The sequence below is a fragment of the Convolutriloba macropyga genome, chromosome 10, assembly GCF_964194025.1.
Source record: "Convolutriloba macropyga chromosome 10, txConMacr16.3, whole genome shotgun sequence".
NCBI classification, from domain to species: Eukaryota; Metazoa; Xenacoelomorpha; order Acoela; family Convolutidae; genus Convolutriloba; species Convolutriloba macropyga.
In genome coordinates this window covers 25,450,569-25,466,859 of record NC_134477.1, presented here as the reverse complement: position 1 = coordinate 25,466,859, position 16,291 = coordinate 25,450,569, and the positions used below count along the sequence as shown (strand labels likewise).

General features: G+C 38.5%; 1 protein-coding gene across 2 annotated transcripts in view; it reads left to right on the top strand.

The window, feature by feature from the left end:
* Window positions 1–16,291, top strand: part of LOC142348838 (V-type proton ATPase subunit B-like) — a 103,130-nt gene that overhangs the window by 42,259 nt on the left and 44,580 nt on the right. Inside the window, exon 2 of one of the 2 annotated variants that reach the window (XM_075400376.1) lies at window positions 14,614–14,776. The exons of the other annotated variant lie outside the window; for it this stretch is intronic. Within the exon in view, the coding sequence (XP_075256491.1) occupies window positions 14,614–14,776 (163 nt within the window). The remainder of the gene's footprint in view (window positions 1–14,613; window positions 14,777–16,291) is intronic. 2 annotated transcript variants of the gene reach the window in all.

The window sequence follows — 16,291 nt, the reverse complement described above, 5'->3', positions numbered from 1 at the left end:
GCAGATGTTTATCTTGCTGTCTAAACGAACGAAAAATAGATACGAGTCTAATTACTGTCTTGAAATCTTCATAACGGCAGTCGGCTAGGTGATAGTTAACATTATATTTATATACAATATGGGTTGTTACTTGTTCACATAGTGCAGCAGATGTTTATCTGTGACTGTCTCCACGAACGAAAAATAGATACGAGTCTAATTATTGTCTTCAAATCTTCATAACGGCAGTCCGCTAGGTGACAGTTAACATTATGTTGTTATACAATATGAGCTTTTACTCGTTCACATAGTGCAGCAGGTTTTTATCTGACTGTCTCCACGAACGAAAAATAGCTACTAGTCTAATTACCGTCTTGAAATTTTCACGACAGCAGTCGGCTAGGTGAAAGTTAACATTACGTTTTTGTACAGTATGGGTTGTTACTCGTTCACATAGTGCAGCAGATGTTTAACTGACTGTCTCCACGAACGAAAATTAGATACGATTCTAATTGTTGTCTTGAAATCTTCATAACGGCACCGGCTAGGTGACAGTTAACCTTATGTTTTTATACAATATGGGTTGTTACTCGTTCACATAATGCAGCAGAGTTCTATCTGACTGTCTCCACAAATGGAATATAGCTACTAGTCTAATTACCGTCTTGAAATTTTCACGACAGCAGTCGGCTGGGTGACAGTTAACATTATGTTTTTTTACAATATGGGGAGTTACTCGTTCACATAGTGCAGCAGATTTTTTTCTGACTGTCTCCACGAACGAAAAATAGAAACGAGTCTAATTGCCGTCTTGAAATCTTCATAACGTCAGTCAGCTAGGATAGTTAACATTATGTTTTTATACAATATGGGTTTTTACTCGTTCACATAGTGCAGCAGATGTTTATCTTGCTGTCTAAACGAACGAAAAATAGATACGAGTCTAATTACTGTCTTGAAATCTTCATAAGGGCAGTCCGCTAGGTGACAGTTAACATTATGTTGTTATACAATATGAGCTTTTACTCGTTCACATAGTGCAGCAGGTTTTTATCTGACTGTCTCCACAAATGGAATATAGCTACTAGTCTAATTACCGTCTTAAAATTTTCACGACAGCAGTCGGCTGGGTGAAAGTTAACATTATGTTTTTGTACAGTATGGGTTGTTACTCGTTCACATAGTGCAGCAGATGTTTACCTGACTGTCTCCACGAACGAAAATTGGATACGAGTCTAATTGTTGTCTTGAAATCTTCATAACGGCAGTCGGCTAGGTGACAGTTAACCTTATGTTTTTATACAATATGGGTTGTTACTCGTTCACATAATGCAGCAGAGTTTTATGTGACTGTCTCCACAAATTGAATATAGCTACTAGTCCAATTACCGTCTTGAAATTTTCACGACAGCAGTCGGCTAGGTGAAAGTTAACATTATGTTTTTCTACAGTATGGGTTGTTACTCGTTCACATAGTGCAGCAGATGTTTAACTGACTGTCTCCACGAACGAAAATTAGATACGAGTCTAATTGTTGTCTTGAAATCTTCATAACGGCAGTTGGCTAGGTGACAGTTAACCTTATGTTTTTATACAATATGGGTTGTTACTCGTTCACATAATGCAGCAGATCTTTTTCTGACTGTCTCCACGAACGAAAAATAGAAAAGAGTCTAATTGCCGTCTTGAAATCTTCATAACGTCAGTCAGCTAGGATAGTTAACATTATGTTTTTATACAATATGGGTTTTTACTCGTTCACATAGTGCAGCAGATGTTTATCTTGCTGTCTAAACGAATGAAAAATAGATACGAGTCTAATTACTGTCTTGAAATCTTCATAAGGGCAGTCCGCTAGGTGACAGTTAACATTATGTTGTTATACAATATGAGCTTTTACTCGTTCACATAGTGCAGCAGGTTTTTATCTGACTGTCTCCACAAATGGAATATAGCTACTAGTCTAATTACCGTCTTGAAATTTTCACGACAGCAGTCGGCTGGGTGAAAGTTAACATTATGTTTTTGTACAGTATGGGTTGTTACTCGTTCACATAGTGCAGCAGATGTTTACCTGACTGTCTCCACGAACGAAAATTAGATACGAGTCTAATTGTTGTCTTGAAATCTTCATAACGGCAGTCGGCTAGGTGACAGTTAACATTATGTTGTTATACAATATGGGCTTTTACTCGTTCACATAGTGCAGCAGATTTTTATCTGACTGTCTCCACAAATGGAATATAGCTACTAGTCTAATTACCGTCTTGAAATTTTCACGACAGCAGTCGGCTGGGTGACAGTTAACATTATGTTTTTATACAATATGGGTTTTTACTCGTTCACATAGTGCAGCAGATGTTTATCTTGCTGTCTAAACGAACGAAAAATAGATACGAGTCTAATTACTGTCTTGAAATCTTCATAAGGGCAGTCGGCTAGGTGACAGTTAACATTATGTTGTTATACAATATGGGCTTTTACTCGTTCACATAGTGCAGCAGATTTTTATCTGACTGTCTCCACAAATGGAATATAGCTACTAGTCTAATTACCGTCTTGAAATTTTCACGACAGCAGTCGGCTGGGTGAAAGTTAACATTGTGTTTTTGTACAGTATGGGTTGTTACTCGTTCACATAGTGCAGCAGATTTTTTTCTGACTGTCTCCACGAACGAAAAATAGAAACGAGTCTAATTGCCGTCTTGAAATCTTCATAACGTCAGTCAGCTAGGATAGTTAACATTATGTTTTTATACAATATGGGTTTTTACTCGTTCACATAGTGCAGCAGATGTTTATCTTGCTGTCTAAACGAACGAAAAATAGATACGAGTCTAATTACTGTCTTGAAATCTTCATAAGGGCAGTCCGCTAGGTGACAGTTAACATTATGTTGTTATACAATATGAGCTTTTACTCGTTCACATAGTGCAGCAGGTTTTTATCTGACTGTCTCCACAAATGGAATATAGCTACTAGTCTAATTACCGTCTTAAAATTTTCACGACAGCAGTCGGCTGGGTGAAAGTTAACATTATGTTTTTGTACAGTATGGGTTGTTACTCGTTCACATAGTGCAGCAGATGTTTACCTGACTGTCTCCACGAACGAAAATTGGATACGAGTCTAATTGTTGTCTTGAAATCTTCATAACGGCAGTCGGCTAGGTGACAGTTAACCTTATGTTTTTATACAATATGGGTTGTTACTCGTTCACATAATGCAGCAGAGTTTTATGTGACTGTCTCCACAAATTGAATATAGCTACTAGTCCAATTACCGTCTTGAAATTTTCACGACAGCAGTCGGCTAGGTGAAAGTTAACATTATGTTTTTCTACAGTATGGGTTGTTACTCGTTCACATAGTGCAGCAGATCTTTTTCTGACTGTCTCCACGAACCAAAAATAGAAACGAGTCTAATTGCCGTCTTGAAATCTTCATAACGTCAGTCAGCTAGGATAGTTAACATTATGTTTTTATACAATATGGGTTTTTACTCGTTCACATAGTGCAGCAGATGTTTATCTTGCTGTCTAAACGAATGAAAAATAGATACGAGTCTAATTACTGTCTTGAAATCTTCATAAGGGCAGTCCGCTAGGTGACAGTTAACATTATGTTGTTATACAATATGAGCTTTTACTCGTTCACATAGTGCAGCAGGTTTTTATCTGACTGTCTCCACAAATGGAATATAGCTACTAGTCTAATTACCGTCTTGAAATTTTCACGACAGCAGTCGGCTGGGTGAAAGTTAACATTATGTTTTTGTACAGTATGGGTTGTTACTCGTTCACATAGTGCAGCAGATGTTTACCTGACTGTCTCCACGAACGAAAATTAGATACGAGTCTAATTGTTGTCTTGAAATCTTCATAACGGCAGTCGGCTAGGTGACAGTTAACCTTATGTTTTTATACAATATTGGTTGTTACTCGTTCACATAATGCAGCAGAGTTTTATGTGACTGTCTCCACAAATGGAATATAGCTACTAGTCTAATTACCGTCTTGAAATTTTCACGACAGCAGTCGGCTGGGTGACAGTTAACATTATGTTTTTATACAATATGGGTTTTTACTCGTTCACATAGTGCAGCAGATGTTTATCTTGCTGTCTAAACGAACGAAAAATAGATACGAGTCTAATTACTGTCTTGAAATCTTCATAAGGGCAGTCGGCTAGGTGACAGTTAACATTATGTTGTTATACAATATGGGCTTTTACTCGTTCACATAGTGCAGCAGATTTTTATCTGACTGTCTCCACAAATGGAATATAGCTACTAGTCTAATTACCGTCTTGAAATTTTCACGACAGCAGTCGGCTGGGTGAAAGTTAACATTGTGTTTTTGTACAGTATGGGTTGTTACTCGTTCACATAGTGCAGCAGATGTTTACCTGACTCTCCATGAACGAAAATTAGATACGAGTCTAATTGTTGTCTTGAAATCTTCATAACGGCAGTCGGCTAGGTGACAGTTAACCTTATGTTTTTTATACAATATGGGTTGTTACTCGTTCACATAATGCAGCAGAGTTTTATGTGACTGTCTCCACAAATGGAATATAGCTACTAGTCTAATTACCGTCTTGAAATTTTCACGACAGCAGTCGGCTGGGTGACAGTTAACATTATGTTTTTATACAATATGGGTTTTTACTCGTTCACATAGTGCAGCAGATGTTTATCTTGCTGTCTAAACGAACGAAAAATAGATACGAGTCTAATTACTGTCTTGAAATCTTCATAAGGGCAGTCGGCTAGGTGACAGTTAACATTATGTTGTTATACAATATGGGCTTTTACTCGTTCACATAGTGCAGCAGATTTTTATCTGACTGTCTCCACAAATGGAATATAGCTACTAGTCTAATTACCGTCTTGAAATTTTCACGACAGCAGTCGGCTGGGTGAAAGTTAACATTGTGTTTTTGTACAGTATGGGTTGTTACTCGTTCACATAGTGCAGCAGATGTTTACCTGACTGTCTCCACGAACGAAAATTAGATACGAGTCTAATTGTTGTCTTGAAATCTTCATAACGGCAGTCGGCTAGGTGACAGTTAACATTATGTTGTTATACAATATGGGCTTTTACTCGTTCACATAGTGCAGCAGATGTTTATCTTGCTGTCTAAACGAACGAAAAATAGATACGAGTCTAATTACTGTCTTGAAATCTTCATAAGGGCAGTCGGCTAGGTGACAGTTAACATTATGTTGTTATACAATATGGGCTTTTACTCGTTCACATAGTGCAGCAGATTTTTATCTGACTGTCTCCACAAATGGAATATAGCTACTAGTCTAATTACCGTCTTGAAATTTTCACGACAGCAGTCGGCTGGGTGACAGTTAACATTATGTTTTTATACAATATGGGTTTTTACTCGTTCACATAGTGCAGCAGATGTTTATCTTGCTGTCTAAACGAACGAAAAATAGATACGAGTCTAATTACTGTCTTGAAATCTTCATAAGGGCAGTCGGCTAGGTGACAGTTAACATTATGTTGTTATACAATATGGGCTTTTACTCGTTCACATAGTGCAGCAGATTTTTATCTGACTGTCTCCACAAATGGAATATAGCTACTAGTCTAATTACCGTCTTGAAATTTTCACGACAGCAGTCGGCTGGGTGAAAGTTAACATTGTGTTTTTGTACAGTATGGGTTGTTACTCGTTCACATAGTGCAGCAGATGTTTACCTGACTCTCCATGAACGAAAATTAGATACGAGTCTAATTGTTGTCTTGAAATCTTCATAACGGCAGTCGGCTAGGTGACAGTTAACCTTATGTTTTTTATACAATATGGGTTGTTACTCGTTCACATAATGCAGCAGAGTTTTATGTGACTGTCTCCACAAATGGAATATAGCTACTAGTCTAATTACCGTCTTGAAATTTTCACGACAGCAGTCGGCTGGGTGACAGTTAACATTATGTTTTTATACAATATGGGTTTTTACTCGTTCACATAGTGCAGCAGATGTTTATCTTGCTGTCTAAACGAACGAAAAATAGATACGAGTCTAATTACTGTCTTGAAATCTTCATAAGGGCAGTCGGCTAGGTGACAGTTAACATTATGTTGTTATACAATATGGGCTTTTACTCGTTCACATAGTGCAGCAGATTTTTATCTGACTGTCTCCACAAATGGAATATAGCTACTAGTCTAATTACCGTCTTGAAATTTTCACGACAGCAGTCGGCTGGGTGAAAGTTAACATTGTGTTTTTGTACAGTATGGGTTGTTACTCGTTCACATAGTGCAGCAGATGTTTACCTGACTGTCTCCACGAACGAAAATTAGATACGAGTCTAATTGTTGTCTTGAAATCTTCATAACGGCAGTCGGCTAGGTGACAGTTAACATTATGTTGTTATACAATATGGGCTTTTACTCGTTCACATAGTGCAGCAGATTTTTATATGACTGTCCCCACGAACGGAATATAGATACGAGTCTAATTATCGCCTTAAAGTCTCCATAACGGCAGTCGGCTATGTGACAGTTAACATTGTTGTTATAGATTATGGGGTGTTACTCGTTCACATAGTGCAGATCTTTGTCTGACTGTCTCCACGAACGAAAAATAGATACGAGTCTAATTATCGCCTTGAAATCTTCATAACGCCAGTCGGCTAGGTGACAGTTAACATTATGTTGTTATGCAATATAGGCTTTTCCTCGTTCACATAGTGCAGCAGATGACTGTCCGCACGAACGGAATATTGATGCGAGTCTAATTATCGTCTTGAAATCTTCATAACGGCAGTCGGCTAGGTGACAGTTAATATTATGTTGTTATGCAATATGGGCTTTTCCTCGTTCTTATAGTGCAGCAGATGACTGTCCCCACGAACGGAATATAGATACGAGTCTAATTATCGCCTTGAAATCTTCCTAACAGCAGTCGGCTAGGTGACAGTCAACATTGTTTTTAGACAATATGGGCTGTTACTTGTTAAAAGAATGCAGCTGATTTTTATCTGACTGTCTCCACAAACGGACTGTAGCTACCAGTCTAATTACCGTCTTGAAATTTTCACGACGGCAGTCGGCTTGGTGATAGTTAACATTGTTTTTATACAATATGGGCTTTTACTCGTTCACATAGTGCAGCAGATTTTTGTTTGACTGTCTGCACGAACGGAGTATAGATACGAGTCTAATTATCGTCTTGAAATCTTCATAACGGCAGTCGGTTAGGTGGCAGTCAACATTGTTTTTATACAATATGGGCTGTGACTCGTTCACATGGTGCAGCAGATTTTTATCTTACTGTCTCGCCGAACGGAATATAGATACGAATGTAATTATCGTCTGGCGATCTTCATAACGGCAGGCGGCTAGGTGACAGTTAATATTGTTTTTAAACAATATGGGCTGTTACTCGTTCACATAGAGCAGCAGATTTTTATCTGACTGTCTTCACGAACGGAATATAGATGCGAGTCTAATTACCGTCTTGAATTCTTCATAACGGCAGTCGGCTAGGTGACGGTCAACATTATGTTTTTTCTAATACAATATGGGCTGTGACTCGTTCACATAGTGCTGCAGATTTTTATCTGACTGTCTCCACGAACGGAATATAAATACGAGTCTAATTATTGCCATGAAGTCTTCATAACGGCAGTCGGCTATGTGACAGTTAACATTATGTTGTTATACAATATGGGGTGTTACTCGTTCACATAGTGCAGATCTTTGTCTGACTGTCTCCACGAACGAAAAATAGATACGAGTCTAATTATCGCCTTGAAATCTTCATAACGCCAGTCGGCTAGGTGACAGTTAACATTATGTTGTTATGCAATATAGGCTTTTCCTCGTTCACATAATGCAGCAGATGACTGTCCGCACGAACGGAATATTGATGCGAGTCTAATTATCGTCTTGAAATCTTCATAACGGCAGTCGGCTAGGTGACAGTTAATATTATGTTGTTATGCAATATGGGCTTTTCCTCGTTCTTATAGTGCAGCAGATGACTGTCTCCACGAACGAAAAATAGATACGAGTCTAATTATCGCCTTGAAATCTTCATAACGCCAGTCGGCTAGGTGACAGTTAACATTATGTTGTTATGCAATATAGGCTTTTCCTCGTTCACATAATGCAGCAGATGACTGTCCGCACGAACGGAATATTGATGCGAGTCTAATTATCGTCTTGAAATCTTCATAACGGCAGTCGGCTAGGTGACAGTTAATATTATGTTGTTATGCAATATGGGCTTTTCCTCGTTCTTATAGTGCAGCAGATGACTGTCCCCACGAACGGAATATAGATACGAGTCTAATTATCGCCTTGAAATCTTCCTAACAGCAGTCGGCTAGGTGACAGTTAACATTATGTTGTTATGCAATATAGGCTTTTCCTCGTTCACATAATGCAGCAGATGACTGTCCGCACGAACGGAATATTGATGCGAGTCTAATTATCGCCTTGAAATCTTCATAACGCCAGTCGGCTAGGTGACAGTTAACATTATGTTGTTATGCAATATAGGCTTTTCCTCGTTCACATAATGCAGCAGATGACTGTCCGCACGAACGGAATATTGATGCGAGTCTATTTATCGTCTTGAAATCTTCATAACGGCAGTCGGCTAGGTGACAGTTAATATTATGTTGTTATGCAATATGGGCTTTTCCTCGTTCTTATAGTGCAGCAGATGACTGTCCCCACGAACGGAATATAGATACGAGTCTAATTATCGTCTCGAAATCTTCATAACGGCAGTCGGCTAGGTGACAGTTAACATTATGTTTTTATACAATATGGGCTGTGATTCGTTCACATGGTGCAACAGACTTTTATCTGACTGTCTCCACAAACGGACTGTAGCTACCAGTCTAATTACCGTCTTGAAATTTTCACGACGGCAGTCGGCTTGGTGATAGTTAACATTGTTTTTATACAATATGGGCTTTTACTCGTTCACATAGTGCAGCAGATTTTTGTTTGACTGTCTGCACGAACGGAGTATAGATACGAGTCTAATTATCGTCTTGAAATCTTCATAACGGCAGTCGGTTAGGTGGCAGTCAACATTGTTTTTATACAATATGGGCTGTGACTCGTTCACATGGTGCAGCAGATTTTTATCTTACTGTCTCGCCGAACGGAATATAGATACGAATGTAATTATCGTCTGGCGATCTTCATAACGGCAGGCGGCTAGGTGACAGTTAATATTGTTTTTAAACAATATGGGCTGTTACTCGTTCACATAGAGCAGCAGATTTTTATCTGACTGTCTTCACGAACGGAATATAGATGCGAGTCTAATTACCGTCTTGAATTCTTCATAACGGCAGTCGGCTAGGTGACGGTCAACATTATGTTTTTTCTAATACAATATGGGCTGTGACTCGTTCACATAGTGCTGCAGATTTTTATCTGACTGTCTCCACGAACGGAATATAAATACGAGTCTAATTATTGCCATGAAGTCTTCATAACGGCAGTCGGCTATGTGACAGTTAACATTATGTTGTTATACAATATGGGGTGTTACTCGTTCACATAGTGCAGATCTTTGTCTGACTGTCTTCACGAACGGAATATAGATGCGAGTCTAATTACCGTCTTGAATTCTTCATAACGGCAGTCGGCTAGGTGACGGTCAACATTATGTTTTTTCTAATACAATATGGGCTGTGACTCGTTCACATAGTGCTGCAGATTTTTATCTGACTGTCTCCACGAACGGAATATAAATACGAGTCTAATTATTGCCATGAAATCTTCATAATGCCAGTCGGCTAGGTGACAGTTAACATTATGTAGTTATGCAATATGGGCTTTTCCTCGTTCACATAGTGCAGCAGATGACTGTCCCCACGAACGGAATATAGATGCGAGTCTAATTATCGCCTTGAAATCTTCATAACGGCAGTGGTCTAGGTGACAGTTAGCATTGTTTTTTATACACTATGGGTTGTTACTCGTTCACATAGTGCAGCAGATGTTTACCTGACTGTCTCCCCGATCGAAAAACAGATACGAGTCTAATTACCGTCTTGAAATCTTCATAACGGCAGTCGGCTAGGTGACAGTCAACATTATGTTTTTATACAATATGGGCTGTGCCTCGTTCACAGTGCTGCAGATTTTTATCTGTTTGTCTCCACGAACGGAATATAGATACGAGTCTAATTACCGTCTTGAAATCTTATAACGGCAGTCGGCTAGGTGATAGTTAACATTATGTTATTATACAATATGGGGGTGTTACTCGTTCACATAGTACAGCAGATGTTTTTCTGACTGTCTCCATGAACGAAAAATAGATACGAGTCTAATTACTGTCTTGAAATCTTCATAGCGGCAGTCGGCTAGGTTACAGTGAACATGTTTTTATACAATATGGGCTTCTACTCGTTCACATAGTTCAGCAGATTTTTGTATGACTGTGTCCACGAACGGAATATAGATACCAGTTTAATTACCGTCTTGAAATTTTTACGACGGCAGTCGGCTAGGTGACAGTTAGCTTTTGATTTGTTTACAATATGGTCTGTTACTTGCTAACGTAGTGCATCAGATTTTTTATGTTTGTTTCCACGAACAAGGGAGTGACAACTGTCTAACTACCTTCTTGAACTCCTTTTTACCGACGCTAATCGCTTAGGTTAGACTTTAATTAACATTTGACTTAGACAATACGGTCTGATACTAGTTCACATAATGTGGCAGGTTTTAATTTGACTGCTTTTACAAACGAGATATAGGTATCAGTGTAATTACCGTCTTGAAATATTAACAACAGTAATCGGCTAGATGATAATAAACATCAAAATTTTATACAATTGTTCTGTTATTCATTCACAAAATGCACCAGATTTTTATCTGACTCTCAACGAACGGGATGGTCATACCAGTCTAATTACCGCATTGAAATCTTCAAAGCGGTGGTGGGTTAGGTCATAATTAATTTTATACTCTATACATTATGATGTTACGTGCTCACATAGTGCATCATGTTTTTATCTGACTGTCTCCACGAACGGGATACAGACATCAGCCTAATACCGTCTTGAACTCTTCTCGACGGCAATCGGCTAGATGACAATTAACGTTATACTTTTCTAGACTTTTGCTTGTTACTCTTTCAAAGAGTGCAGATCTTTGTATGACTGTGTCCATGAACGGAATATAGATACGAGTCTAATTATCGTCTTGAAATCTTCATAACGGCAGTCGGCTAGGTGACAGTTAATATTATTTTTATATAATATGGGCTGTTACTCGTTCACAGAGTTCAACAGAGTTTTATCTGACTGTCTCCAGGAACGGAATATAGATACGAGTCTAATTATCGTCTCGAAATCTTCATAACGGCAGTCGGCTAGGTGACAGTTAACATTATGTTTTTATACAATATGGGCTGTGATTCGTTCACATGGTGCAACAGACTTTTATCTGAATGTCTCCACGAGCGGAATATAGATACGAGTGTAATTACCGTCTGGAAATCTTAATAACGGCAGTCGGCTAGGTGACAGTGAACATTATGTTTTTATACAATATGGTCTTCTACTCGTTCACATAGTTCAGCAGATTTTTGTATGACTGTGTCCACGAACGGAATATAGCTGCCAGTCTAATTACCGTCTTGAAATTTTCACGACGGCAGTCGGCTAGGTGACAGTTGGCTTTTGATTTGTTTACAATATTGACTGCTACTCGCTAACATAGTGCATCAGATTTTTTATGTTTGTTTCCACGAACAAGATAGTGACAACTGTCTAATTACCTTCTTGAACTCCTTTTTACCGACGGTAATCGGTTAGGTTAGACTTTAGTTGACATTTGACTCAGGCAATACGGTCTGATACTCGTTCACATAATGCGGCAGATTTTTGTGACTGCTTTTACAAACGGGATAAAAATGTCAGTGTAATTACCGTCTTGAAGTATTAACAACGGTAATCGGCTAGATGATAATAAACATTTAAATTTATACAATTGTTCTGTTTTTCGTTCACAAAATGCACCAGATTTTCATCTGAATCTCAACGAACGGGATGGTCATACCAGTCTAATTACCGTATTGAAATTTTCAAAGCGGCAGTGGGCTAGGTCTTAATTAATTTTTTACTCTATACATTATGATGTTACGTGATCACATAGTGCATCAGGTTTTTATCTGACTGTCTCCACGAACGGGATAGAGACATCGGTCTAATACCGTCTTGAACTCTTTTCGACTGCAATCGGCTAGATGAAAATTAACGTTATACTTTTCTAGACTTTTGCTTGTTACTCGTTCACATAGTGCAGCAGATTTTTTCATGACTGTGTCCACGAAAGGAATATAGATACGAGTCTAATTATCGTCTTGAAATCTTCATAACGGCAGTCGGCTAGATGACAGTTAATATTTTTTTTGTAATATGGGCTGTTACTCGTTCACATAGTTCAACAGAGTTTTATCTGACTGTCTCCAGGAACGGAATATAGATACGAGTCTAATTATCGTCTTGAAATCTTCATAACGGCAGTCGGCTATGTGACTGCTAACATTATGTTTTTTATACAATATGGGCTGTTACTCGTTTATATAGTGCAGCAGATTTTTATCTGACGGTCTCCACAAATGGAATATAGCTACCAGTCTAATTACCGTCTTGAAATTTTCATAACGGCAGCCGGCTAGGTGACAGTTAGCTTTTGATTTGTTTACAATTTGGTCTGTTACTCGCTAACATAGTGCATCAGACTTTTATATGTTTGTTTCCACGAACAAGATAGGGACAACCTTCTAGTTACCTTCTTGAACTATCTTTTACCGACGGCAATCGGTTAGGTTAGACTTTAATTAACATTTGACTCAGGCAATACGGTCTGATACTCGTTCACATAATTGGGCAGGTTTTAATATGACTGCTTTTGCAAACGAGATATAGATAGCAGTGTAATCACTGTCTTGAAATATTAACAACGGTAATCGGCTAGATGATAATAAACATTAAAATTTTTGTACACTTGTTCTGTTATTCGTTCACATAGTGCACCAGATTTTTATCTTACTCTCAACGAACGGGATGGTCATACCAGTCTAATTACCGTATTGACATTTTCAAAGCGGCAGTGGGCTAGGTCCTAATTAATTTTATACTCTATACATTGTTGGGCGCTCACATAGTGCATCAGGTTTTTATCTGACTGTCTCCACGAACGGGATAGAGACATCAGTCTAATACGGTCTTGAATTCTTCTCGACGGCAATCGGCTAGATGACAATTAACGTTATACTTTTCTAGACTTTTGCTTGTTACTCGTTTAGATAGTGCAGCAGATTATTATCTGACTGTCTCCACGAACAGGATAGAGATGGAACAGGATAGAGATACAAGTCGAATTACCGTCTTGACATTTTAACAACGGCAGACGCCTGAGAGACAATTAACATGCTTTCATACAATTTGGTATGTTATTCGCTCTCATAGTGCACCAGATATTTATCTGACTCTCTCCACCAACGGGATAGACAACAGTCCAATTTTGGTCCTGAACTCTTCACGACGGCGAAAGGCTAGATGACAATTAACTTTGTTTTTATACAAAATGGTCTCTCACTCGCTCACATAGTGCACCAAATTTTTATCTGTCTTGTGTCGGCGAACGGGATAGATTCACCAGTCTCATTGCCTACTTGTAACCTTAAGCTCGGCTAGATCCCAGTTAACATTGTATTTTATACAGTTTGGTCTATTACTCGTTCACGTAGTGCAACAGATTCTTATCTGACTGTCTCCACGAACAGGATAGATACACCAGTCTTATTACCTACTGTAACCTTAAGCTCGGCTAGATTCAAGTTAACATTGTATTTTATACAGTTTGGTCTATTACTCGTTCACATAGTGCAGCAGATTTTTTATCATACTGTCTCCTTCGAACAGGATAGAGATACGAGTCTAGTTACCGTCCGGAATTATTCACAGCGGCAGTTGTGTAGGTGACAATTATCATTATTGTTTTATACACTATGGTCTGTTACTCGTTCTCATAGTGCATTAGATTTTTATCTGACTTCTTCCTGGAGCGGGGTGGAGACCAGTCTATTTAGCGTCTTGAACTCATCACGACGGTAATCGGCAAGATAACAATTAAAATTATACTTTTATACACTTTGGTCTGTTACTCGTTCACATAGTGCAGCAGATTTTTATCTGACTGTCTCCACGAACGGGATAGTGATACCAGTCTAATTACCGTTTTGAAATCTTCAAAGCGGCAGTCGGCTAGGTTACAATTTATTTTATACTGTATACATTATGACGTTACACGCTCACATAGTGCATCAGATTTTGATCTGTTTTTCTCCACGAACGGGATGGAGACATCAGTCTAATTGCCGTCTTGAACTCTTCGGGACAGCAATCGTCTAGATGACATTTAACCTTATACTACAATATAGTCTTTTACTCGTTCACATGGCAAAGGTATTTTTATCTGACGGTCCCTTGTGGGATGTTTTTGAACACTTAAAGGAGACTTCATTTAAGCTACAGCCCCTGAAATAAATTGCGCTGCCTAACTAAATTGTTTGTTTGAATTATACCTACTGATGTTGTGCAGCGAATATCTGTTTCAGGTGTTTGAAGGAACGAGTGGTATTGATGCCAAATTCACAAAGTGTGAGTTCACAGGGGAGATTATGAAGTTCGGTGTATCCGAGGACATGTTGGGTCGAATATTCAATGGGTCTGGCAAACCCATTGACAAAGGACCTAATGTCCTGGCTGAAGACTATTTAGGTAACTTTTTGATGTAGTTTGAAGCCTAATCGCGAAAACTAGCTAAATGTGAGAACCGAGCTACCTTTTCATGACCAAGAGGTCAATAGAATTTGTTTCTATTTTGAGATTTTATTTTTCGGTTATATTGTAGTTGTCGTAATGGAAGATATTAAATGAACGCGTTCTGGCTTTTTGAGCTAACGCAACCGTGAAATGAACGCTATTTGAGGAATTAAGAGCATGCCATAACATCTGTCTTCTATATACGCTGCACGTCATTTTTAAGGTTAAATTCAAAGAAGTTATGACAGAGATCTGTGGATTTGTCCAATTGTATTTTCAATGTACATTGTAATTAAAGTGCTCACAGATTTGGCAGTTCAACGAGTTTGATTAATAATTGTTGTTAATATGTAATCTGTTAAACATTTTGGGTGCTCGGCTAATCATTTATTGTAGCTGCGAAGCTGAGCGTAGCTATATTGAGTAGTGTTGGAGCGTCTTTTGTGATGAATAATTTTTTGGAGTGTATTTAAAACAGGATGTACAAGTCAATGCCGCACGTGAAAACTAAATGTTTTGGTCAAACGGCTGAAGGAATTGAAGAGCAAAGAGAAGAGAGTGGTTTTCTGTTCATGTCGCGTTTTTGAGAGAGATAGAGCGAGCAGAGTAGATGTGAAGAAATCTTCGCTAAGCGAGTGAAATATTTTATTAAAAGCCGCCTCAGCTTCTCAGCCGGATATTACAGCGCTCCTTTTTTTTTACTTCGTCGTATTAAAATTTTTTTACTTTACCAAAGTACACAGCTTCAAATTTTGCGTGAAATCTGTTTGGCTTCTCTAGGCTAGTTTTACTCTTCTCGGTCTGCTAAAACTGCTTTTAGACAGCTGTTGCTCAGCAAAGCAATTCAAAATGAACAGAGTCAGTATCAAAAAACAAAGTCAGAACAAGAAACAGGATATACCCATAAAGACCAATTAGATGGCCGTTACTCGAACTTTGTTCTTGCTTACTATCTCTAATGCTTATTGGTGTTGGTACTAGCCCCTGTGTCGTCTCAATACGAAACAGGATTATGTTCAGCTCCAAAATGACATCAAAATAGTTCGCACTTTAAAATTGTTTGTGTACAAAAATCATTTTTATCCTTAGTTTTTTCTCTTCGAATTCCACTCTTGATTATCCTAATCAATTGACTCAGGAGGTCGGGGTTTGAATCCTACCGTCGGCTGGTGTTTTTGCACCCATAAAGAAAAATTTATCGAGGATACAGCCCCTGAATTAAATTTCGCCGCCTGTCATTCAAGAGCAATTTTTTCGACGTTAGTAGGTTTGTTTTTATTAATAGCCGCACAGCGATAGCTGGGGCTATTATTGGCCTTCTCTTGGTTTTTTTTTATTTCGTCGTCATGATTTTTGTTACGACCATATGACGTCACAGCCACTTTTTGTTCATTCGTTCATGCAATTTCAACTGAATTGCATGTGTGACGTCATTTTTCGCTCTTAGTGGAGCGAGTTTTTTTGTTCATG